Source organism: Bombus bifarius, unplaced genomic scaffold (assembly GCF_011952205.1).
Source record: "Bombus bifarius isolate JDL3187 unplaced genomic scaffold, Bbif_JDL3187 scf7180000010271, whole genome shotgun sequence".
Classification (NCBI taxonomy): Eukaryota; Metazoa; Arthropoda; class Insecta; order Hymenoptera; family Apidae; genus Bombus; species Bombus bifarius.
The window spans coordinates 1,579,605-1,604,977 of NW_022885586.1; the positions used below are offsets into that span (position 1 = coordinate 1,579,605).

General features: G+C 40.0%; 2 protein-coding genes and 1 long non-coding RNA gene across 5 annotated transcripts; 2 read left to right on the forward strand and 1 right to left on the reverse strand.

Annotated features, from left to right (window-relative positions):
* Positions 1 to 1,152: 1,152 nt before the first annotated feature.
* On the reverse strand, positions 1,153 to 25,355 carry LOC117216472 (host cell factor 2-like). 3 transcript variants are annotated; one of them, XM_033463181.1, is made up of 8 exons: positions 25,322 to 25,355; positions 13,462 to 13,622; positions 9,509 to 9,666; positions 5,557 to 5,713; positions 4,986 to 5,282; positions 4,600 to 4,910; positions 3,739 to 4,088; positions 1,153 to 3,337 (listed from the first exon to the last, which is right to left on the reverse strand). In XM_033463181.1, exons 2-8 carry the CDS (start codon positions 13,613 to 13,615, stop codon positions 2,608 to 2,610), a joined length of 2,157 nt encoding a protein of 718 aa, XP_033319072.1. In that variant the 5' UTR covers positions 13,616 to 13,622; positions 25,322 to 25,355; the 3' UTR covers positions 1,153 to 2,607. The 3 variants fall into 3 exon arrangements, with proteins under 3 accessions (XP_033319072.1, XP_033319071.1, XP_033319073.1); XM_033463180.1 differs by lacking the exon at positions 25,322 to 25,355 and adding an exon at positions 19,274 to 20,430 and having other exon boundaries at positions 1,159 to 3,337; XM_033463182.1 differs by lacking the exon at positions 25,322 to 25,355 and adding an exon at positions 19,274 to 20,428 and having other exon boundaries at positions 1,159 to 3,337; positions 3,739 to 4,064.
* On the forward strand, positions 20,469 to 22,511 carry LOC117216479. Its single transcript, XR_004489374.1, has 3 exons — positions 20,469 to 20,598; positions 21,954 to 22,356; positions 22,444 to 22,511. It is a non-coding gene; the product is annotated as an uncharacterized LOC117216479 (long non-coding RNA).
* Positions 22,582 to 25,273, forward strand: LOC117216477. The gene is made up of 7 exons (XM_033463190.1): positions 22,582 to 23,086; positions 23,156 to 23,281; positions 23,576 to 23,680; positions 23,801 to 24,041; positions 24,230 to 24,415; positions 24,716 to 24,864; positions 24,938 to 25,273. Exons 1-7 carry the CDS (start codon positions 22,815 to 22,817, stop codon positions 25,098 to 25,100), a joined length of 1,242 nt encoding a protein of 413 aa, XP_033319081.1. The 5' UTR covers positions 22,582 to 22,814; the 3' UTR covers positions 25,101 to 25,273.
* Positions 25,356 to 25,373: the final 18 nt, after the last annotated feature.

Here is a 25,373-nt window from a genome sequence, read left to right on the forward strand (position 1 = left end):
GCGTTACGCATACGTACAACTTAAAATAATAATGACGCGGGAATGTTAATTATTTAAAATATGCAATGCTTCGCTTTCATTTTCATTTTAAACCGCAAAATTTCCAACTCGTTAAATTAAACTGCACGTCATACGGAATCGTTTGAACTCGTCTTAAATATGGAACATGTACGTAGGACAATCGAAAGTTCGACGGCGGTATACTAGTATGTATACTTCGTACGACTAATTAATTAACTATGGTTACTAGCTGCTTGGCAAAATGGTCAAGATTATGGGCAACGATCATGCATACAATGCAAAAATGGATCACGGATTAATACTGTACATACTAATATGTATATCTGAAAATGAACAAATTCTAGGTTAGGAGATTCTAGGAGAAAAATGACACCACGAAAAAACATTTATCTTAACGTTTGTACACTGATTTTGTGAAATGTAAAATTGACTAGTGCTACGAATGGAAAACTTTAATTTTTCGGGTGCCTGCGGCCTCTAGCTGAATATTACCAAATATTCTTACTAAACAGAGCGTTTAATTCAACAAAGGATACTTAATATGCACCTATACATATTGCACATGCCCTTTAATCAAACGTAGCTTTGTTATCTTAAACCATTTTACGTGTAAAATTAACTCTTAACCAAATAACCTTTCCTATTTGTAAGTATATCTAAAATTAAAATTATTATTATTGTACCTCTAAAAATGACTAAAAATTATGATTTTTAATATTCAGCCTATGAGGTGCCACGTTGACCTTTGCTACTATATGGATGGATTACATGTATTGGGCCTTTGCGGGCATAAAAACTCTACATGAACAAGAGACCTCCCATATTTTATCGTTTCTTTCACTTATCATATATATATACCGGATCTATGATACGCTACCGTCATAAATATAATCATAGTGGAGACTTTTTGACTTCAATGATTCGTACCTTTGTTTTATATTCGCTAAAACGTCTTGGAACACAATAGTTTTTCTTTTATATACGATTGTACGTTTCGCGCGTTACAAGTGTCTCCTTTCGTGATGAAATTAAAAGAAAAACTCGACACAGTTATCTTCATTGATAGCTTCCTTAGATTCTACTCTAGTTCACGTTTACCGACGAAATTTCACTTAGAGTCATCTTTTTTTCTTTTTATATAAAAATCTAATCTCCACAGAATAATTGAAACGTACTTTAATTATTCACATTGGGCACAATCACACACCGATTTCCATTAATATTCAGAATGCTTTTAACGTCGATCGTTACACTTCGAACTTATGGATATTAATTCTATTTTATTTTCTATGCATATCCGTGTTCACAGTCGATGGCAGTTAAGCGCAGATCGGGCGTATTTTCTGATGTTATTATTTTACATCTTTAAATATCGCGTCAAAAAATTTGAATAATCTAGCACTCCGTATTACACGTCTATCTACCATAGTATGAAAAATTATATCATTTATGGTAAACCTAGGATCTAACGTATCGATCTTAATCGTAAATTTTTATAACATTCTATGAGACTTATTGTATACCACTTAAGACTGACAGGACGCATTCGTAGATAAAGGGTTGGTTATTCATTTCACTCGTGTTTGACTTGCGCTTTGGTATGGACATCTGTTCCATATGACTGCTTATTTCGTTATGAATAAATAAAACCGTAGAACAATCGTCTTAAATGAGCCGGTTCAATATGAACTTTCCATGTATCTACGCGTTTCCATTCACTGATCTACCGTAAAACGTTTCGTGTACTACTACATTTATTATTAAATGTAAGTAGCAAAGTAAACGAGCAATAAAACGGAAATAATTAAATTATTATAGTTTAATGTAAGCAATATAGTTTCATATAGTTAAAGAAGATACTGAAATAACGATAACTATGTTCAGTTTAAAATCTGTCGCTACAAACTCGAGTACTTCGCTGTCCTAATCACATTTGATATTGCACGATAAATTATATTAATTGCATAATTTCCGATATCGATACTTCAAAGAGCTGAAGACTTTTTATAATTAAACTTATTAAGAAGCACGTAAATGCACGTCAACGAAACAGATACGTTGTCTTCGATAATGAACGCAGTAAAAGATTAAGAAATTCCTCTAACTACAACGACGTAACATTTGGAGATCATAGGTGAAGAATATAATAAGTATATTTCTAACGATTCTCTGATTTTGATGTTACCTCATGATTACAATTTATTAGATTCAAACATGTAAATCTTTTAAAATTAACGATGAGTTGACGAAGCTTTGTGTAAGACAAAGATATAATTATCGAGTCAAAAGCAACATTTTGATATTACAACGATAATTCTAAAATTTTTAAAACCAAATAAAAAGATAATTTTGGTAACACGAGGCGAATTGATAACGTGCCGAATCTCGAAACTCCCTATAAAAAGTGTGAAATTTGGCTTATCGTATTCTTCCCCTGCAGTCTTCATTTGGCATTAGGAAATTGCGTTTATCGATTGTTCGCTCTTCAAGAGCAACAGGCAAGTCTTTCGAAGAAAATCGATCGCTCGATTTCATTGGAACTATTCGTGTAAAAATGCATAAAACCAATAAACATACTTATCGTTTTTAAAAAATGTGTGGTGCTAATTGCAATTTCCACAAAGAAACGGGCCTCGCGAACACCGTCACCTGACCCTTTTCTTTCCCGCCAACTAAAAAAACATAAAGCGGTGCTGGTCCATACGATGGTGTCTCGGTTTCCTTGATGTCAGCCGCAGCAACCTTAGCTCGTTGTCTCTCGGCTCTCGACGCACTGACTGCTCTCCTCGACGGAGAGCCTAATGGTAAACTTTTAGGCGGCGCTCTTGGTACCCTTTTGATTTCTTGAAGTTCTAGTAATTCGGCGAACGTTTGCGAGGCCGATCTACCCGGTTCGTCCTCCAAGACACTGTCCGGTGGGCTGTTCAATAATCTCGCGTACTTGCCATCCTGAGGTTGTTGCTGTTGCTGATGATGACTCTTCGTTTCATCCAGTCCGAGGTAATTTGGATTACAAAAGCCGAATTGACCTTCGCGTATCGTCGATGGGGTAACTATGGGGCGATACTGTTTGCTCTTTCGTCCTGATTGCCAGTCGTCGTCGGCCAGTGGATCACCGGGACTACGGGCTTCTATACTCGCGTAGTCCGACGTCGATTCTTCACCTTCTTCTAAGTCAGCGAATCGAACCGACGCGGACGTAGGAATTTTTGACGTGGTCGGTGTTTTTGGTGTTTGTAGCGCCGCTTCGTAAAGGTGTGAGCTGTAACTCTCGCCTCGTGTCGGCTGACAGGCCTGATGCACAGCCGCGAAGTCTCTGGAAATTTCCAAGGATCTTCATCTCTGTATTCCTTACGTAACTTTCGTTGCGATTGTAACGTAGCAGATTGTAAAGTAGGTGGAAGCGATGTAGTAAAGGAAATACCGTCGATAGCGAAAGTTGATAGATTTCAATGATGAAGAATGGAATGCTGAGATATTACAAATTTTACTAGAAAGATATATTTCATTTGAAATTAATAATTTACATCGATTACTAAAAATAAGTAAAAACTAAAAAGAAAGTGCTCTATTTTTGAACGCAAGTGTATACACGTATGGTTGTGATTACGTCGGTCGTTGTTACCAATTAACACTTTATTTTACGGATTGTATCGCTTATCCATCCACCTAGTGACGCTTCCGCCTACAAAAATAGCAGTACGAAAGTGCACTTACCGCCTTTCCTCTTGAACTTCTATCAGTCTAGAGGTAGGAGGTTCCTTTCGTTCTTCGTTGTCGCTATTTTCGTCTGGGTCGACGAAAACAAGCCTGGCTGCTTCTACAGGTGTCAGGACCGGAGTTGGCAAGGTCAGAGCACGGAAATTCGGTACCGAGATAGGATCTCTTGTCATGCCGGGACCACCGGTTGCGTTGTTGCAATTGTTCGTGTCCACGTTTTTATATGTTGTTTCCGGCGGTTTCTGTCTTCTACGAGCTAGCGTATTAGCGCTTCGTGATTTCACCATACCCGTAGATGGCTCGACAACCTCGGAGTCCACTTGCTGAAACGGATAGTACGTATTCGCCTGCAGGCAGGCTCATTTGTCACATGCGTTTTCTGTGCAGATATAAAGCTTGATACGTGTGCATATAATACGAGTACGAGGGAATGGTAAAAAAAAACTATTTTTTTTATAGGTATCCGGGCACTTTGTTTGACGTGTATTTCAACAGTATTCGATTTTGACCAGAGTATACAGATTAGGAGAACGTAATTATGTCGAAAATGCAGCAGAGTTAATTTGTGTTGTGATTTAGAAATGACAGAATCTGAAAATAAGGAGCTTGTCAATTAACAAAATAATTTCGAAAGGTTCGAAGGAAATTAGAAACACAGTTGTATTATCGCATGCCAATTGGCTTCTAAAAGTCAATTTAATCGCGTCATAATATCCTATCGTACGTAACTATGGTAGTTATAAAGGATAAGATTATAGCGATTCGATTTATTCACAATTTTGTAATTAAAATACACCTTGTTCAATATAGATAAGTGTCCGGATACTTAATACGAACGTAACTAAAAAGGGAACATACCTCTTGCGGACTTTCCTCGTTGTCATCTTGGCCACTTAAAACGGAATAGCTGCACTTTGTCGGATGACTTAGCCGCGATAGATTAATTTGCGACAATTTCGAAATTTCTTTAAGGAAGCTCGGCCTAGCCGGTGCTTCATTAGGCGATATCCTATTGTTACAAAGTCTCGTCCTTTGATTTCTCGGTTTTGGTTTCGAATTGTCGATATTGGTCCCTCGAATTATCAGTTCGGAAACTGCTAATGCAACGCTTTCCGCTCTTGGCTGGGGTTTAGGACCTGGCACTGATAATTTCTCCCACGTTTCCGTACCTTTCAAGAAGTTTCACACCTCGTATCTTTTTCGACGAACAAAATCGTTGTGCTACTAATGTTTGGATTTTTTACCGAAATGAAACCTCCATAGTTCGTTCGTAGCTAAACCACCGCTTTCTCCACCGAATATTAGCATACAACTGGGAAGCCTGCAGGCTGCGTGTCCATGCAGAGGTCCTGGTCCTGGTTTGTTCTTCAACAGACACCAGGAAGCGGTCTTCACATCCCATCGCCAGCAATCGCTTCTCTCTTGTAGGTCGGTCATACCCCCATAAATGTACATGGCGTCACCGTGTAGAACTGCCGAGTGTTTGTGCCTCGCTGCTGGCCCGCTTTCGCTGGAGGAAAGAAGATGCCACGATTCCGTTTCTAAAACGTACATTATCGATCGTATCGTCAGCCACCTTTCAAAATATGTACATCATTAATAGATTTCCGATTCTTATGCGCTTATGGGAAATTTCAAGGTGCGAGAATATACATAGAGTACACGTAATATTCAAATATACATAAAATAAAGTATAAGAAACGAAGTGCATTGGGTGAAACTTTTTGTCTAAGTGCTATTCGTTTAGTTGCTTCTACAAAGATATGAATTTGCATAAATGTCAACAGTTTAATCGTAAAAATTGTGAAATTTTACCGAAATGGAAAGCCCACAATTCTGGAGAACTGCCACGTAGATCTTGATAACCACCGTAAATGAGCATCTGACCACGATGAACTAAAGCAGTATGGCCTCTTCGACCTCTGGGAACCGCACAACCTCTCTGCGCTCTTACTTTCCTCCACATGTTGGTCTACAAGTAACAAATTCTCCAATGCAAAGAAAAATCTGGATAGTTTTTGTACTCGTCAAACGTTCGAGTATTTAGTTGATATTCGAACAAAGTATCGAAGCGCTTGTAGGCGTCTTTAAGAAGGAAACGATTAGAAATTTTATTGGCATCGTGATAAACCCCAAGTGCTGCAATTATATTGATAAAGTTTGACGATATTAGGCTTTTAGTCTTTTGGTAATCTTAGCGAGTATCAAAGGGTTAATCATTCGAGTCAGGTGACAATAGACGCGAGAATTCTCCAATTTCGACCAGACTGAAGGTTTCTGAATGGCGGATATAACTGGGGTTGCACGTAACAAAAGGCACACAAGAGTTCTAATTCGTCATTCCCCTATTTTGTCGTTCGAGTAGATTCCAGCTTGATATCTCGGGTCTAATGACAGCTTCTTCGGCATTATCGTATTTTGAATTATTCAAAAAAAAAAAAAAAAAAAAAAAGAGGGCGGAATGACGTATAGAATAAAGAGAAGCATACAATATCGTTAGTTGGTTAAATGCATCGATCTATTTTTAATCGTTTACCTTGAAAAAATACTGATGAAAATATGTAGGACATAAGCAACGCACGATTTGTTTTCGAAGGATAGCGGCGCTCTCCTCTATTTACCTGTTCTATATTTAATAGAAACATAACCGATGTCCGTATGTATTGTGACATGAGAATGAGAATTTTCGACCGCATTTAAATACGAAGACCACAGAAGAACGTAACAAGTCAGATTTTCTACTTCGTATAGAAGAACAATTTTTAATTCCAATACATCGTTAACCAAATCTATCTATATCAGAACTACCTCTACATTTAAACTTCAGCATTAAACGTGTATTTTGTCATTCGTTCGTTTTCTCATGAAATCAGTTACCAATATTCCTTCTGTGCGTTGTCATATGTGAGATAGCACCGACATTCGTATCTTTTGAAGCATAGTGGCGATCGCAGCGAGCCTTTCGCTCCAGTCAGTCAATGCGTAGCGTCAAAGAGAAAGAGGCAAATGCGTTGGCTTAGCCAAGGGTCTGCGATCGTACATGCAAAGGAAGGAAGATGGAAGGACGGTATATAAGCTATATAGCAGGGGTGCTGAAAGTAATTACGTAACTCCAAGTACGTGCCTAAAGTTGATAGGTCTGTATAGCCACTTGCGTCTACCCTGTATTACGGTACGAGGGGGTTGCGAAAGGGTGGAATACTAGCTAAATTCGCCATCCACGTTAAAACGCTGTAAAATTAGCGAGAGAACAGTTGGGTATCATCAATTACGCGAATCGCAGTAAAACGTTAAACAGACGCGCGATATATCGATGAATCTTCGCGTCTTCGCACTAAATCGAGCGGCTGCGATCAATTTAAAGAAAAAGAAAAAAAATATTCGACGAGATGAAATTTCTCTTCCGACTTCGAGAGACGTAAGCAAGAGAGAATTTTAACGAAGCTCGGAGGGAAGATGAGAAAGAGAGTGGAAAGAGAGCATACCACGAAGCAACCCCTCCGGCTTAACCAATCGGGTTCGCCTGACGGATTCGTAACGCGGATTTCAATAATACATTGCGAAGAGACAAGCAACGGGGAATATCCCAGGCCTTCGACATGGTCCAATGAATAAAAACAAACGGGCCAAGAGTAACCATAGCAACGCGGTAAAGAAAGTTCGGATTTTAGGGAAAATTAAAAAGAGAAAAGTAGGCGGGTCGTGTAATCTTAAGATCGCGTGGGGAAAAACACGACAGGGGAAGAAATAGTTGAAGGGAGAAATGATCCGATAGATTCATAGTTTTCTTTCTCATCTGCGACCTTCATTTTCTTTCTGACTTTCCTCGATAATTTATAAAGAATTAAAGGAAGACGTCATTTGTGTTTATACTTTCTAATATCCTCATTTTTCACAAGTGCATATTGCTGAAAGGAGAGGAATTATTAAGGCGAAACTGATACCACGTTTCATATGTGCCCCGGGTTTATCAATTTTTAATGGTATACAGGTTGAGGGAAGAGGAACCCTTGGGAGGATAAGCGCCATTCAATTTCGAGGGTACGAAATGGAAGGAAGGGCTGTTGACACCAGCTGTTGTCAAAAAAATTACTCTAGTTAAACTGCAAGCATCAAAGAATTGTCAGATGTTGTCGAATATCGAATACAATAAATAATCACACGGGAAAAACGTGATAAACTTTATCGGTAGACGCTACAGCTCTTTAAAAGATAAAAAAACGTAACTTATTACGTCTCTCCCCTGTAATCTTCGGTTATATCGATTTTTCACGTGACACAAGATAGTCGCTTGTCGGAACAAACAAATATATGGCACGATGTGTGCATCGATCGATGGAACTCGATACCTTTGAAAGGTAATGGCGGTAAATTGGAGATGACAGTGACGAATGATGCATCCACGACGGTCAATCATCACGAGAATAACAAGATGGCGGCCAGAGACTCGTGATTGATCGCGATATACGTCGAAAAAACTTAAGTCGAAATACGGGAGAAAATATAGTTCTACGTTTTCGACTTCCTTTTCGAATATACCACGATTTCTAGATCACTCTGTACATAGCATGATAGCACAGCTTGCAAAAGCCTTAATCACGTTACCCGATCTGCAAGGAAGGACACAAGTGCATAGGGGCTGCTGATGACGCTGAAGACAGATGAAAGAATAATACCCAGAGGAAACCACAACATCGATAGAAACGACGTAAAAGACAAACCACGACCCGATGTATCGGATGTACATGACAACTTGTCTTCTAGGGGAGTGGAAAAAGAGAGGGCTGGGTTCAGGAACCAGTAAACTACAACTAAGGACAACCATGAGACAAGCATAGCGAACAATCGTACGAAACCTATCGTTATACTGCATGAAGTGGCAAGAACTTTGAGGAACAGCTATTGTCTAATAGCTCCCGTTCCAAACGAGCAACCAAGAAGATCTTCCCTCTATTCGCTTTATGCGTAATTCCTAAAATCGTCGTTTTGTATCTTCGAACGAATTTCAGTAAATGGGACTAAATGAAAAGCATCGGAGCAAGATATTGTCAATCAAGGCCAACATGGTCCTTCGTCTGGTTTGTTCAACCGAGGGTGTCGAAACCCTCGACGCCAGGAGCATCATAGGGCCAAATACCTCGAGGCTGCCGCGGCCCCGTCAAATCGAATCGCCTAAATTCGAATGAAACTAAATCTTCTTAACGAATTTAACCGGTACGCATAGCTGACGGTTCGTTTACGGGAATCTCGTATAAATAGAAATCAATTTCCTACTGAAATTCATTTTCGTAATTATTTATATATATATATATATATATAGATATCTCGTCTTATATATACCTTATCTTACTTTACGTATAGTTATCTTATATTATCTTAGCCACTTATAGCGTGGCAGTAAATAACATTGTTATTCATTTGAGTCGTAGATATTAGAAGTCTCGCTATTCGAATTCCAGGAAGTTGAAACCACTCTACTTGTGTGAACTCCGTTATTTACGTGGCTTGAAATATCTTTTATTGGATATACTTGTATGTATACAAACGTATATCCCGATTTTCTCAAGGAGCAAGTCTCCAAAGACATTTTAGTATTTTTAATCTCCGTTTAACTTTGAGCCATAACATTTGCCCTGGTATAAGCAACGCAAGTTCGCAATCAAGACGCATCTCGATGCTTCCGATTCGATCGAACGAAGTTTACCGCGACGCGTGTAACGTTCTTCGAGAGAGGGTGCAATCCGGTTTGCCTTGGGTAATACGTTACCTTGACATTGTAAACCCAAAGTGGCGTTTCCGTGCCTGCGGAAAAGCCGAGCTCACCCCCGAAAATGTAAAGGCAATCCTTGTAAGCTACCGCGCTGTGTTCCTGAAGTGCTGGCGGTCTTTCTCCCCCAGGATGCAATTCCTCCCATTTACTGTCGGCTGTAAAGAAAATAAAGAAAGGGTTAACCCGTCAGCTCGTTATTCCAAACGTTTTCATATTCCAGACTCTCTCTCTCTCTCTCTCTCTCTCTCTCTCTTTCGCTCTTTGCATCAAGCTGGATAAACAAGATTTACGCGACTCTGGCTTTGTGCATTTTTCCGCTAGGGGGATGATGAAGTCGCGATTAAAAGAATTGCGACAGAGCGAAGGAACAAAGAGGCTCGTCTTATCGGTGTCGCGTGTTTCGCATCCAGACGGTATGCTTAATTTAGCGGCTGCAGTTTTTTTAATGTATGCCGTTGTTGCACGTTTTAATTACCTGTTTCCGCTGTAACGTGCAACGTGTATGCATACAGTTGTCCTAGTTTTTGCTAGGATAAAGAATGCCGTGCCACTTAACGGCACAAGCGGTGCCCTTATTTTTCGGCATATCTTCAGAAACTCGCTTACACTGCCAGCCATAAATATCAGGACACCTGTTCGTTACATATTTATGTAACAAATCTGAAGTCCGTTTGAGTATTCGCAATCGATTCGAGTCAGTTGTCGATGCTTTGTACGAGACCAGCCAATGTCTCGACACATGCGAACGAGAGTGCACGGGTGTTCGTGTGAAATTACTACATCGATGCAACACCGTGCAAAATTAAAAGGAAGACACGCAAAGGGAATCGTAATCTCAGGGGTATCTAGAAATCTTTTTCGACGCGCTAAATCACACTTTCACCCGCCTCGGCAATCTGCTGCTCTGAAATAAATCCTCGAAGCGGTCGGGGCTTCTTAGAAACAGAGGGACGACGGCGAATGTTGCAGTGTGTTCGAGGGATTAAATGCAAGCAGTGCCAAGGACGCGAAGGAAAAAGAACGAAATGTACGAGAAATAATTATACCGCGACTCGCGTATTAAAACAAAAACCACAGGGCGTCTGTGCAATCATGGTGCAACCGAGCAAGAAACGATTCCTCGTGAAGAAAGTAAGTGGAAAGCGAGGAGCGAAGGTCTTGCGTCGAGTAGATTTTCAAAATCGCGTTTTACTCGAGGACGAAGCCTCATACTCAAAATTCTATTATAATTTATTTTTTCATAAAGAATTGCCCCTTGTGAGTCTATATTACGATTGCAGGGACACCTTGTACGCTGACAAAACATCGTTCTTCTTTTTGCAAGAATCAGAGCATGATTTTTACGTAATCTACGTAAAAGCAGATCGAATAAATCTAAATTCATTCAACGTTAAGTTGATGACGCTTTGAAGGGTGCGTTAAAACTTGTTCCTTTATTGCATGGGTTTAACAAGAGATAGACGTTCTTTTTTACCCTTCGGAAGTTTTACGAAAAGAGAAAAGGGACGCTCCCCTAATCCGCTCAGAAAAATAAAGGCAAAGGAAATCAGCGGGGCATGAAGTTACGTTATATCGTATGAATAAAGGAAGGACGAGATTTTTCTTGCCCGATGCCGAACAAAACATTCTTTCTTCCACCTTCCACCTCTCGCTGTTCTTCTGTATTTTCCAACAAAAATCAAAAGAGTGTTCCTCTACGGTAAAAACGTTCGAATCGCAGCTTCGCACTGGAACGTGCTCGAGAACAAAGCGTACGAAATTTACGTAAGAAGCATAATGTGTTGGCTGAAGTAGTTGCGGCTCTCCTAGACTGACACTACAGATGCCCGACATTGATTACGAACACGTGTCGTATCTAGCTGGCTACGAAGCTATGCACCCTTTTGTTCGAAAAATGCTGTTCACAGGATAAAGTTCCGATGGCTTTGATGACAAAAAAAAAGAAAATAATCGACCCGAAGCGAGTAGAAACGATCGATCCGCTATGTATCTCTAATCTTTATCAAACTCGTCACAAATTCGATGTAAAAATGGATCGAGGCACGTGAGTGGCTATAACACTAATTCATTTCAATATGTTGTATCAACGCACTTATCACAACTTCAAAGGCAAGTATTAAAAAATGTTATTTCGCTCGCTTTCATTCGACAAATGTTTATAATACACTCGTTCGTGTTTAAGTTAACAGCTCGTTGAAAAATGTATTAAAGAAATCGATGTGTCATACAACGACTGAAACAAATATCTGCACGCTATTGGAGTTTTACCATCGTCATTAAAGTTTTAGGATAGATATCGATTTAATAAATAGAAAATAAAGGACAAGAACCCTTTGAAATCCCCACCGATCGCAAAAGAGGGTGAAACAAAACATACAAGGACGAAGTACTCTTACGGTTCTTCGAGGTATCACAATATTTTTGCAAGATCAAGTATCGACAATGCTATGCTTTTAAAACATGCCAGGGGGTTACTCTGATAGTATTTGCCCCCAGGAGACAAACCGCCAACATGCAACCCTTCCGATGCCGCTTTAATATTCACCCGAAGCCGTAGCTGAACAATCCCTTTTGATGAATAGGGCACCTCGTGGACGTACCATCAACCATTGGAAATTCATTTTAGGATTTCGCCTCGTATTTTGCGTACAACGTCGAATTATCCACAGTAACGTGTTCTGCTTCGGATCATCGCGCGATTTAAACGTTTCTTTCCTAAAAGAACGTAACGGGGACTTTGACCAATTTAAAATCCGCTCGCGTGAATTCGCTGGCTGATTCCGATATCGGTCGGTGTAGAGACCACAGGGAATACGTTTAGTGTGTTGCCAGTCAAGCAGATCGAAACTTGGCTAGGCTCTACGTGATCGGCTATTTAAGCCGAATAAGAGATGCTTCTATTTGATTCTTAGTAAACTTTTTCTGCTAAGACTAAGCCTGGTTTCCAGCGAATAATTCGCGATTGAAAAAACTGATCGATTTGAACGCGATGCTACGAAATGATCGATACGATACGTCTCACAACTCTAAAATCGCTTTGACTTTTCGATTCAATTTCCAATACACTGCCTCGCTTAGTATACTATCCTAACGTTTATTCGTTTTTAAATGATTCAGAAGGATAAACCTTGGGAACATAAATTTCCCAAAATTCTAAAATGTGTTGTTTCGCGTTTTATGTCTCTTCTTCTCACAAAACATTGTTTACTAGAAGATCGCTAATGTCAAAAGCATGTAAAGTTCAATAAAATTGTTTTCTCCGTATTTGATAACTAATGAATTGAAAGACGGATTTCATAAAAAATTTATGCATATAATCCCTACTATATGTCAGACAATAAATATCACTTAATGTTTACCTCTAGACACTCTACCTACGATATTTTTAATTCTTCTGAACTTGAAATGAGATTCACTCCCTATATTAGTGAAATATCAATTGCACTTTGCTTCTAGACGTCTCGTATAAGAATCGAAGTGTTTCGGCTGGTTTTACGGTTACGAGACGCAACAGCCAAACGCACGGTGCTGGTTATGACGCGTATAAGCCATGGATTATCACATGAGGGTGCAATTAATTCGCGTACGTCTGATCTCCGTGGAAACAGTCGTAATTGTGGAGTATCGCCGGCGGATTTAGTTGATATACGTGGGCTTTAATAATGGCGTATTATTGATCAGACTGAACCCCGTTTAAATTCCGTCGCGCACCCTCGTTCACCGAGCGAGATGGTAGGGTGCGTTGGTCAGAGATGTTGTTCGTGTACCGTATTCAAGTTACTCAGACGTCGTGTATTAATACCTCTTGTAATTACAAGGATTTTTTCCACCCACTAATTCCACTTTCCCTTTTCGCTTTCCATAATTCCGTCGTTAGTTGCAAAGCTCGCTACTAACTATTCGTGCATATCGTCGGGCAAGAATTGAAAGCGATAGTAATTATCACTTACCGAGGCTGTATCGCCAGAGGTCTTTGAGAGGAAGATTGCCGTTTCGTCCGCCAAGGAGATATACGTGCCCTGCGAGCAAAGTAGCGCTGTGCTTGCTTCTGGAAGGTGGTGCGGGCCCATTTTCACTGCCAGCCGCAGTAACCGAGCTCCACATTTTCTTCCTGTAACAGAGAGATCTCGGAATTAGTTCTAGTGAAAGAAACGATTTAACGAGTCTTTTATTCGTGATGTTCGCCGAAATTGAGTGAAACTGAGAAAACTAGATTCGATTTGTAGTAAAAAAGTACAGACTGCGGATGTTGCTGTATTTTGCTGCAGTAACAGATGAACCAAAAATAGTTCAATGAGAATTGAACAAATGTTGACGAAAAGCATTTTCAAGATTACTTGTGGTCACTGTAACTTGGCTTATCGAGTATTTATCCATAAGAAAGATAAATTTATGTCTTGACTGTGCTGATACAGGAAAAATAAAATATAGAGAAACGAAATTATTACATAAAGTAGATTGCTTTGCTTCTTGTTTTAATAATCGCGAGTTGGACAGTGAGGAATGCGATATTCTTAAATGCCTCGTATGTTGGCTTTAAACGTATCAACGGCTACGCAGACGTATTTGAAATTCAATTACCGAAGCTTCGAAATCGAGTTTCGGGTAAACGAATGCACCCTCACGCACCCCAAACACGCGTACGCAAATACGTCTGCCAAGCAATACGCTCGCCGGTAGACGCGCCACGCCGGTACAAATGGGATTCCCCATGGTATACCTATACTCGTTTTGTACAGTACCACCAAGAAAACGTGGCGGAGGGAAATCTGTGAAAATACGGAGAAAATAACGAACGTACAGTGGCTCGCGAAAATATTTGAACGTTTAGATTGAAACTTCTTACGAATATACTACGTGTGTTATATAAAATTTTTCGAAATTTCATTAGTACCATAACGAGGCACGACCACCGTGATTATATTGACAAAATCTGTAATTTAATAACTTGAGTCACTTATTGCAAAGATATTCTTAGTAAAAAAAAATCAGTGTAAAATGAATAAAAAATACAGTATGAAATTTAAAAAAGTTTCATGCAAGGCACGTAATGTATTCATACAATTCTTCTGTACTTTCATGGGTCACTTTATGACCTGCAATGTTGCTCAGGAAAATTCTAAATCACGCAAGTATTATTTATCGTCTTAGAGTTGAAACGTGAACCAAGAAGAAATAGAAATATCTTTTGCTAATGGGAATATTAACGAAAAAAGAGGGAAGATCGAATAGTGCGTTAAACGAAGCAATTCCGTGTTGACATATCAATCTGGTTGAATAAATTAGGCTTTGAGGTGTAACCTCTGTAGTAGGCGGTCTAATTCAAATGAATGGAAATTCAACGATTCCCCCGTGAAACCGTGTTTAAATATAGGTGGAAAAGTTCCTCAAATATCAGTCGCTATTCGCAACTTCCTCGTATTTGTCGCATCGTTGCGTAACTTGCATTTTCACACTTTGTCAAATCGATGGCAAATGGTGTCTGACCCGGAAACAAGAAACGTACGAAAACATGTCGTTTGTTCTCGTTGCTTTCGACGTTCATCCTACTGGAAGTATACTCAAAGACACGGTCATTTTAATCTTTTATGATGCATCGACGCTACGTTTGCGTCTGCTTCGGCAAAAATGACGACAGTGTTGAAATCGTGAAATCACTGGCAAGAAACAAATCTTCAAGCGCAGACAAATTTTAGAACGAGCTCCGGTTCATAAATAATAGAATAGCTGAGCTCGCTTGCCCGATAATCTACTAGCAAAACAACAATCCCAAAGATTTTATATAAGTTCCTAGTGGTTTTTTTTAGTTTTATCTTATCTTCTTCTAGTTCAAGTGCTCTAAAACTTAAGAACGAGCGTGTATAGTCGGACTCGATGGATTTTATCCGGGCATATTTTCTCAACCTCTCTCGTTTGCTCGAGTATTGTTTTATCACAGCAATATCCCTTCGACTGCTGGCTCTTGAGCACTCTACGGGGAAGCGTTTTCTTCCTTCAACCCCTAACAACGTTGGAAACCGGCGTGTTATCGACCGGTGGCGGGAATTTCATTTTTCCCAGGTTCGATATGCTACGAGCGCGACCGCCAAGATTCGACTAGATTTTGATCCCCCGACTCCCTTTTCGTTTGAAAGGCAGAGGGAGGAATTCTGCGTGGAGGGTGAGCGAAAAGCATCCTCTCTCGCTTGCTCTGCTTAACTCGATTCGCGAGGGGATGCGTTACCGCTACCGGCTTCCGAAAAGGGAGCGTAGTCAGACAATTTCCTCTATCGCGTCGACACTCGCACTTCTCTTGATTCCTGTATTACGTGGCCCGATGTTCCTTTGCCGGCTGTTTCGCGTTGTTCGTCCAAGGACCTCTGTTTATGGCGCATTGCATCTTACAATCATAAAATCGTCAACAAACTTTCGATTCACGAATGAAACACCTAGAACCAAAGGAATGCAAGTGATACTTTCACGGCATTGCGTAAATCGCAATTTAACATTCAGAAGTGCTAAATCTTTCACTTTATGAATTATCGAATACGAAGAAAATCATTTTATCTCATTTGCATCCGTTTGGCATTGACGATCTTTCTGTTCTTCCCTCAACAAGACAGAGTATATTCACTGGAAGGAAGAGAAACGGTAGAGAGGCAGTTTATTCTTGTTTCGTAACCGTAGAACCAACATAGCATTACAATGGAATTACAACGATAACTTAGAAACACGTGGATCATCTGTTCTAATCGCGTGTCGTATCTATAAAAGTTGAGAAGTTTAAGGTTCTTTCACAATTATGTATTTTGAATGAATCGATCAACTTTTTGTGACGAGGATTATTTACCGAACATCATACATGCTGTCACTAAAAGCGCTAAAAAGCCTTACTGAATTACGTGTTCGGTCGTTGCTCGTCGCTTGTTTTTGCCATACTGTCTGATCGTTAGCAAGTCGTCAACGTGGCAAAAAAAAAAGTTACGATTTTCTCGCGCGAAATTAATCTGTCGGACTTCATCACGTTACCTAGCCAAGCGTCGTTAACTGCACGACTTTTTTCTACGTGATCTTTGAAATGGACGTAATGCACGGGGGAGAATCGAGCGTAAAGATCTTATGAAACATACGCGGGTGTCTGAACAGCGTCAACGAATACCGGGAGCGAGGAAAATACGACAACCGATATAATATCTCAGTCTAGAGATTTTAAACAGCGGGCTCGCACCCCTCGTTCGAATACTAGAGAAGAAGGCAGGATTAGAGAAATGTGGCTGGTATTTTTCAGCGATTTCACAGTATCGATTCTTTCGTTGTCTACCGCGGAAAAATATGTAGGTATTTCCAGCAGCTTATCCTCCTATACGTTCCTACACGCTCGTATACGTTCCACTATTTTTCCTCTTTTTCGCCCCGGGTCCATGTTTCTATACCAAACTCTGGTTAAGGCGATAACAAATCGCGATAAGTGAGATCTATGAATGTTAAAGGCTACGGTTTTCGAATTCCTTCTATACACACGCTACTTCGTAATCTAGTACGAGCGGCATATTTGAAATATCAGAAGCTCTTAGCCATGCGCTAACAAAATCTTTTAAGCGAACTTTCACCTAAGGTTCGTTAACGCATTCTTACGTCGGAGAATGAAGACTGAGTTCTCATTACAGCGAATGCACGTGCAAAGAACCACTTCTCGCTGTACACCTGGCCGTGTAATCTTTTTCTCCCTTGCCTTTCTTCCGCATCTTTTCCTGTTTCTGTTCAGCGGACGCCAACTAAAAGTCATCCGGCGCATGCAACGTTGCACACCCCATAGGATGCAGAAAACTTCTCGCGTATCGCGTCGATCTTTGGACCCCTGTCGATTCATCGAAGCGAACGAAGGCATTAAAAATTCAAGCGTTGCTTAAGTGGCAATTCCCTTTAAATTAACGCCAATCTATATCGTGGATTCTTAATATCGAGTTACGATCGAACTTTTCTTCTTTCTTCAAAACGTTTACAAAGTGTCGTATGGTATAAGAAGGAAGTAGGGGAAGTCGTTCCCTGTCATCGCGTTACGATGTAAAACGTCCCTGCCGTTTGACGCGTGTTTTCAATGACATCCTCTAGAAACCCTTCAGCGTGTCACCAGTGTCACTTGCGGTAGGATCCACGTAACCCCACGCATTCCCGTGTATAACTACGTCCGATGTAAATCATCTAAACGAAGCTTATAAAACGTAATCCCAATCACCGTGCAACACGAACGTGTCCGATCATTTTTCCAGGACATCGAATTTCTCGTTTCGTTGGTTCGTATCTATGATTAGATGTTGAACCTATGGTATGTGACTGTATAGATATTCGAGATTCAATTCAGCGCTTACTCGGACTCAACTAAATTGAAACCGCTTTACTAGCGCCAACTTGTTATTTGCTTCACTTATAATATTCTTTTAAGCCACGTACTCGTTAAACGAGCCGCTGGGATCGAGGCGTGTTGATCAATCTGAATGAGAAATAGATAAATTCGTTTGCAAGGAATTTTTAGAATAGAACGAAACCTTAAAATAAAATCACAGAGCAACGTGATGCGAATTGATAATACTTGTTTCTGGATGGTCGCGGTATCGGTGCCCCTGAATAGAGTATTAGACCCAGTTAGGTTTCAATAAATGAAATTAATGCGGCGACAACAAAGATTCCGACAGTGTGCCGTCTGTGTCGTTTCTTCTGCACGATAGCAATTGCGTTGAGCGTGAGTTATTTCAAGTGCTACCTAATATTCGTCAGTGCGAAGATATTTGTGTCAAACAAACGCGGTGAATGACCTCGATCAGACCAGAGAAATTGTTTTCACGCTGAAATGCATATCCTTAAAAGACGGCCAAACAGAAGTGCAGGATCGGCGAGAGATTTCGCTCGACAAGCGAAAGTTTTTGAAAACGTAAAACACTATCTTCTTGCTGAAAGTTTCGTTTAAATTAAAACAAATTCATACTTGACTACTTTTCCAAACTGAACTATTTCGGAAACGATGTCACCAGTGCAACATTGTTAATCTTAATTGTTATTTAGAACCATAGAATTTTCCCAACTTCGATCGTACCACGAGCTTGAGACTCAAATTTTAGTCTATGCATCGCACAAATTTAAATCTCCCGTTGCGTACTGTAGATAATGTTAAAGAACTGAATCTTCAGCTTGTCGTTATAACGCGAGTATAACGCGGTGTCGTGTCACGTATATTGTTTCATATATTTATTTCAATAAAAAGTTACTCGTTATTCTCGAATAACTTCATTTTATTCGTAGTTCTGCTGGAATAAAATTTTATTCGAACAATGTCCAACTTTGTATCATGGTTTATAAAGAAGATAGAACAGCATACTTGGCTAACATTACGTGAAGAACATTGATTTTCCGTGAGGTTAAGGACACCGTAAACCGCATCTTCACCACGTGACTTCAACTTCACTGACTTCATAATTTCTAAATATCATCTATTTTAAACCATTCGAGCTACGCGTTTAAACTCGTTTCCCATCTCGAACGTCGTTTATTGTTCACATTTCGCGTTAAGGATTTCTACAAGAAAAATATCGCACGCGACGAAGTTCCAAGTATCAGAGACAAAAGACCGCAATGTTTTCAGCTACTTCGACCCACGGTAAATCTCGAAGGAGCGGAAAACGTGACGAGCAGCGGGAACATTTGAAAAATGTTAAGAAGAACGAATTAATTATAAAGGTAGCCGGTAACGCTGGATGCCTGAGGGTAACGCAATTTTAACAAGCTTACCTCTCTACTCGGTAAACCCTCTATCTCGTTAGCTTTGGCGAATGCAACTTGTGACCCACATGCAAGCGACGATTAAATGCGACTAAGCCTGCCTTTACGGTGGTAAGAACATCGCTGAATGCTCCTCGGCGATTAACCTTTGATTCGGCGGAAACGCATCGTCTAATTGGTAGACCTTCGAATCTGTCGAATGACGTGGCCCAGAACGGTTGACAGAAGCAACAACGAAATCTCCGGTTCGTTGCCAGTGATCTCTTCAAATCGTCACAAACTCCACTTTCAACCTGTTGTTCCCAACGGCAGGTGTGACACGGTGAGTAAGAATCCAGCCGACCGCGGTATTCGAGTTTACACAGAACACACGGCGGACAAAAGACAGGTTCATCCTTAAACTGCTTCACCGCGACATATTGACTGTATCCAGCACCGGATATATCGCCAAGATATTGCCAATGTTGACAAGGATCGTTCTATTGGCGCACGACGTACGAAGTGTCACTCGGGTCATTCAGTACCATTCAGAAATTCCATGCATCTTTTATCTCGCCGCGGCATCGAGTCATTGATAATCTTTGCCTCGGCTCCGATAAACGTCTTCTTCATTTACGATCACTGCAAAGACGGGAGATTCATGGTACCGCGTAGTGATCTCGTCGAACCGTGGGATCACCGCGATCAATCTTCGACGGAGTGATTCACCGGGCAAACTTCGCCACGTTTCCTTGTTGCCATGGATCAAAAGAAAAGAAAAGCTAAGATGTGTCACGAGGACGGCACTCTGCGTGCTCGACGTTTCTTCCGTACTGCGTCCGGGTCGAGCACCTACCTCGTCGAGTCGTCATCGAGGACTCGACGCAGGCGCCTATAGGAAAACCACCCCCTGTTACCCGCAAACTCCAACGCTTCCATCCCCTCTGACTCGGCCAGGGGGTGAACATCCGAGTGTCGAACGCTTTTACTGTATTCCACGGTGGCAACGATACACAAGCATGAGCGTCATCAAGAGGACAATCGTACAGTATCACCTGCCTTCTTAAAGTCTCTACCAAAAAGAGGAGCGAAATTTGTTTCCTGCTTGTGGGTGTTGTAATACGGGAATAAATAAGAAAATTCTATTCGCACGGTGTTCAACTCAGACTTTTCAAGGTTGTGCACGTCGCCCTAACGAACGCCGATACCTTTCGCTGGAAACTATAGTCGAAGAAGATTCAAATTGGCGAACATTCGGATCGCTGTACATTTTGTTTTTAGTGCAAGCGTACATAGATGCACGTGGATTATAATATGTATCGTAGGGATGATTTAAAGAGATTCGAAGATTGTTGGTTAGTAGCTCCGCGCTGTACAGGGGTAGAATTGTGTCTGAGTAAATTTCTATGACGATATGAGGTTGGTTGGTTAAATTGCACATGCGCCAGCGTCGGTCTCCATGGAAACGGGATGCTAGCCACCGCGTGTGAATGCGTATTGATTACTCCACTCTTGCTCCATTCCACGATCTCTTGTTACTCGTCGTGTCTTCTCCTGTCACCCCGCCGACCCTGCTCTACCTCCTCTTTCTCCACTTTCTTTTCTCTCTTCCTCCTCGTTCGTGCAACGAATCATCCCGCTCCATCCACGACCTTTCCCCCTTTTTTTCTTCTCCAAATTAGCTCCGTAATGTCTCTGGCCGCTCTTCACTCCCTTTGCATAGACCAGAAATCTTTTCTCTGCTAGCTTTTCTATCTCGCCACGAGTAGCGGATCTCTTTCTCTAAAAGCCATCGTTTGTCTTTCGATTTTAAGTAAATCGAGCTGTATTCTGGGAAGAGGTGATACGCGCAGATCCATGACGAACCTGTACACAGAGTCACAGTAGCATTGGTAGCCTTGCAACTGGCTGAAAATCACAGTGACGTTAAGTCAAAGTTTGGAGAATTTGAGCTGTTAGAAGGAATAATGTATAGAAGTACGAAAAACAGTTGTAACATGATTATAAACGCAAATATATAAACGTAGAATACAGTATTATAAGAACTAGCAGCGAACTGACGTATACTATTCTGATTCTCTCAGCCAGACAATTATCGAATTTAAGTGTTCAAGTACTTTCGAGTATTTTTTAGTTAAATGATTGAATTATTATGAAATTCTTCCTTATTTTCTTCGTTTTCCTTATACACAGTTCTTTTCGTTATTGCTAGAATTTTCAACGCAATTTCCTCGATTCGCCATTCTACTTTTCCCCAGAAAGCTCGTCAGTTACAATCAAAATAACAAGATTGCCCCCATATTACGCTCTTTGACCTCTCGGATCTTTTCCCTTGTAAATTAGGTGATTCTAACTGCTTTCTTTCGTCATATTTTTAAAACCCGCGTTTTCTTCTCTTCAACCTTGCAAGTGGTTCACGCACAATGGACAGACAAATTTTGCATTATGTTGTAAGGGGATACATTTACTAAGATCGACAATCACCGACACAAAAAATATCTAGGCGGAACAGATTGCTCCATTGTGCTTTGTAACGCCGATTATATTAAAAGGACGAAATTTCGATTCATCGACGATCGTACACGATAGAATATTTCATACAAGGTCCCTTCCAACAGATCGGATTCGTAACCAAGTCACCTCACTTTCTTATCTAATTTATCTAAAATTTCCTCAATGAGGATCAAGTCAATCTGTCTTTGTATTTCAGTACCAGCGAATGTATTGATGGATGACGTTGTCGAAAGTTGTGGGAAAAATCATTGAAAAGTTCCAAATAAAGAGAACGAAGAAAATTGCCAATCTGGTCTGTACGATGAAAATAAACTGACACGATGCAATTCTTTTTATGCATGGGAAAGTAAAAAGAAGACTAATGTGTACGCTTCCTGAACTTTCAAGAAAATAATGATAATATCAACCAAACTATGTACATGCAATTAAAGAGCGCATTAGCAAGAACGCAAACACGATCCAGCGCTAATGTGAAAGCGATAGATGCGAGTGTCTATCGCTTTCAAGATTTGACCTGTTGTTCCTTGTTCTATCAGAATGTGAAATTTCACTTAAAACTGTAGTAACAAATGGACGTTAATTAAACCCTTAGCGTGACGGTAAGGATATTGTTGGCTCACTCGTGACACTTATATTTTCACCGGCATGCTTGTACACATCTCTTGGTCATGCTTCGTGATTTACAGAGACGCAACTGAACACACAAATTTTTTCTATCCAAGATAATACGAATACGAAGTATAAATGAAAATAGAATGCAAATACGAAAGTTAAAGAAAAAAATTCTTATTAAAATAAGAATTTTTATCAACTATAACCAATGTATTTTTTATCGAATAATTTTCCCAATTGAAACGACGATGCAAGGAAAGCTTAGAAAGAGAGTCGCCAGTCCTGAAGGACAAACGCGCGACAATATTCCATGCGTGGCCACTATATAAAGAGGTGAAACTCGTGGAAAAGAAGCACTTTTGTTTCCCCAGTCTTTACGTTAAAACGTATCTAGAAATTTTACTATCTCGCAGCGAATTGTTACCTAAGTAGATTTTTTATTAAGATGTCGCAACGACTCGTTTGCGCTCTGCTAACGACTAGCGTTCTTTGCTGTGCACTCGCGGACAATAATGAATTCGCCGCGGCTCCTGAATTCGTTAAGAAACAGCTCACGAAAGATAAACTGTTGACGGACGTCGTACGCGCTAAAAATTCTTCCAAGACGCCATATCTGTATAGCGTAGTGTCTGATAACGCGCAACATGAACAGAAGAATTTGGATAAATATTCACGAACGATTATTAATCAGCGACTGAAATCCGATTCGAGAGATAAGTGAAGTACTGCAATAAAAATCTTTACATTTTTGAAACGTTCACATCACGATGAATTGAAACGTGCAAGTTTCAGTTGCTGCGGATCCAAATACGGTTCCAATTCGTCAACGCGACCTGATTCCTATCACAGTAGGATCCCTGTGGACAACGGTCGATATCAAACTAAATTTGCTGAACGTTTACCCACTGATAGGTGATTCTTTAAATTAGTATTACAATGCAGGATTGGGCACAATTAAGTAATCGAATAAAATTCGAGTTCGAATAATTATTTGAATAAAACTTTTGCTTTGTTACTTCACTTCGAATGGCATTATCCGAATGATAATGTATTGTGGAAAATGAATTATTTTCGTATCTATTTTATTTTGGTGCAGTTATGTAGTCTACTGTTTATTATTTCTGCTTTAAGCAAAAGGTACCCAATCTTGGTAAAGTATCGTGTGATTAATTTACGGTTTCTATCAAAAACATAATACATACGCAGATACGGCTGGCAAACTCACGGACCACCACCAGGTTTAAGCGGAAGACCCGGAAGTGGAAGTTACGCTGGAACTGCGTTTTACGAAGGAAGTCATACAGGAGATAGGTAAGCAGTCATTAGATTGATGCCTATGAAACGTCATTTTTTCGTTTAAATAAAATATTTGAAAAATAATTGTAGATTATCTCTTTTTTAACTTTTAATTTAATCTCATACGATTATTAGATTTGGTCCACGACCGAGTTATGGGAGCGAAGGTTCACGCAAACCTGGTAGTTATGATTCCGGCGGAGGATATGGTTATGCTGGCAGTGGTTTCGGAGGATATAGCTTTAATCGACCAACTGGTTACGGAGGTGATTATGGAATTTCAGGGACCTTCGCTAATGGCGATGAATTCGGATCTGTGGAGCCAAATCGTCCAGATGGACATCCTCCTCCCCATCCGAATATTAACGCGCAGAAGGTAATGGTTGAATTTTAGAGACGAATCGAGATCTGATTTTAAAGAGGCCTGCACACGTTCAACAGTACTGACGATAAAATTGTTGATACAGTTTGACAATAGTGTCGTCAATCCGCTTCAATTCTTTCAAGACCGCATTTTCACCGCATACTTTTTAGCGGATTATTGATTGCTATTATTTGCATTAGGCCGTCGCTTTAAAGGCATTGGCAGGTGTTGCGTTAATTGGTGCAGCCGCCGCTTTAGCAACGAATCCTGTTCTTCTTCCGCTCGGAGTTGTATCAGGCAGAAAGAAACGATCGAGTTTGTCCATCAAAGACAGAAATGATTATATGAATTACATTTTAACAAACTTGAAAAGTAACGTTACCAAGGTTGTTTAGTCGTATTTGAACGATATTCTGTCCAACTATCGAGAAAGAGTGTACCTATTGGTTCTGAAGAACCAATTCGTAGCAAATCGATATAAATAGACTGCAGATGTTAGTATACATGTATATTTTCATAGAATGTGAGTAGAAAAATGAAACCTTGATGGAAGTTTGTTAAATCATGCTTTTTTACTTTTACTACCATTCTCCATAGTTAGACAGTATTTCTATTGTAATTTCTCATTCATTAATTCTAATTACACGTTCCATTTTAATATATCATACTATGTTATCGTTAAGTAGAATGATGAAGATGGAAACAAAGTATCTCTCTCACCGACGTGTGTAGCTAGAGTTACGTGCGAGATTCAAAAGAATTACTGGATCAATCGTAAGAAGGACGCTAACTTTTTCAAAGAAATATCAGCATTGGAACATCGTCTTAAGAATTTGTATATATATTTCTGTTTTTTGTTGTTACAGTAAGCTATAGAAAAAATTCCGTAAGTTTTAATATTATTACAGGCTTCTAGACAATGTACACGACGATGAACTTGTGAATATGCGCATTAGAAGATTAGTAAGAGCGGCAACCATTGTTGCCGTGAATGGAGACAATTGCAACGCATTTACTTGTACTCTTGTACAAATTAAAACAAGCAAGAATCTATCTGTTCTTAAACTGTAGAATTTGTCAAAGAATTGTAACTGGATATTCTTCTAAATATAAAAACCGACAAAAAAATAAAGGCGTAAAATTTTGTGCTGATACGAAACACTATCATTATTATACTCATTTCTCATGGAAACGGAGAAACCGTATGAAAATACAGGAATAAAACTAATATAACACAAAATATACATACGTATGCATGTTTGATAACTTAGAAAATAAAAAGGAAACAATACCTCAACTTCTTGACGGCCCGCAGGCAACTGTGACTAAATTCTGCGAATGGAA

What these genes read in the sequence shown, in the direction of transcription:
- LOC117216472 (XM_033463181.1), bottom strand. Translation starts at nt 13,615, where the DNA reads ATGTGGAGCTCGGTTACTGCGGCTGGCAGTGAAAATGGGCCCGCACCA. An exon ending in ACTATGGAGGTTTCATTTCG is followed by an intron (nt 4,911 to 4,985) that starts GTAAAAAATCCA and finishes ACTTCTTGAAAG; the next exon opens with GTACGGAAACGTGGGAGAAA. An exon ending in ACGAGGAAAGTCCGCAAGAG is followed by an intron (nt 4,089 to 4,599) that starts GTATGTTCCCTT and finishes GCCTGCCTGCAG; the next exon opens with GCGAATACGTACTATCCGTT.
- LOC117216477 (XM_033463190.1), top strand. Translation starts at nt 22,815, where the DNA reads ATGTCGCAACGACTCGTTTGCGCTCTGCTAACGACTAGCGTTCTTTGC. An exon ending in GAACGTTTACCCACTGATAG is followed by an intron (nt 23,282 to 23,575) that starts GTGATTCTTTAA and finishes ATACATACGCAG; the next exon opens with ATACGGCTGGCAAACTCACG. An exon ending in TGAAAAGTAACGTTACCAAG is followed by an intron (nt 24,416 to 24,715) that starts GTTGTTTAGTCG and finishes ATCGTTAAGTAG; the next exon opens with AATGATGAAGATGGAAACAA.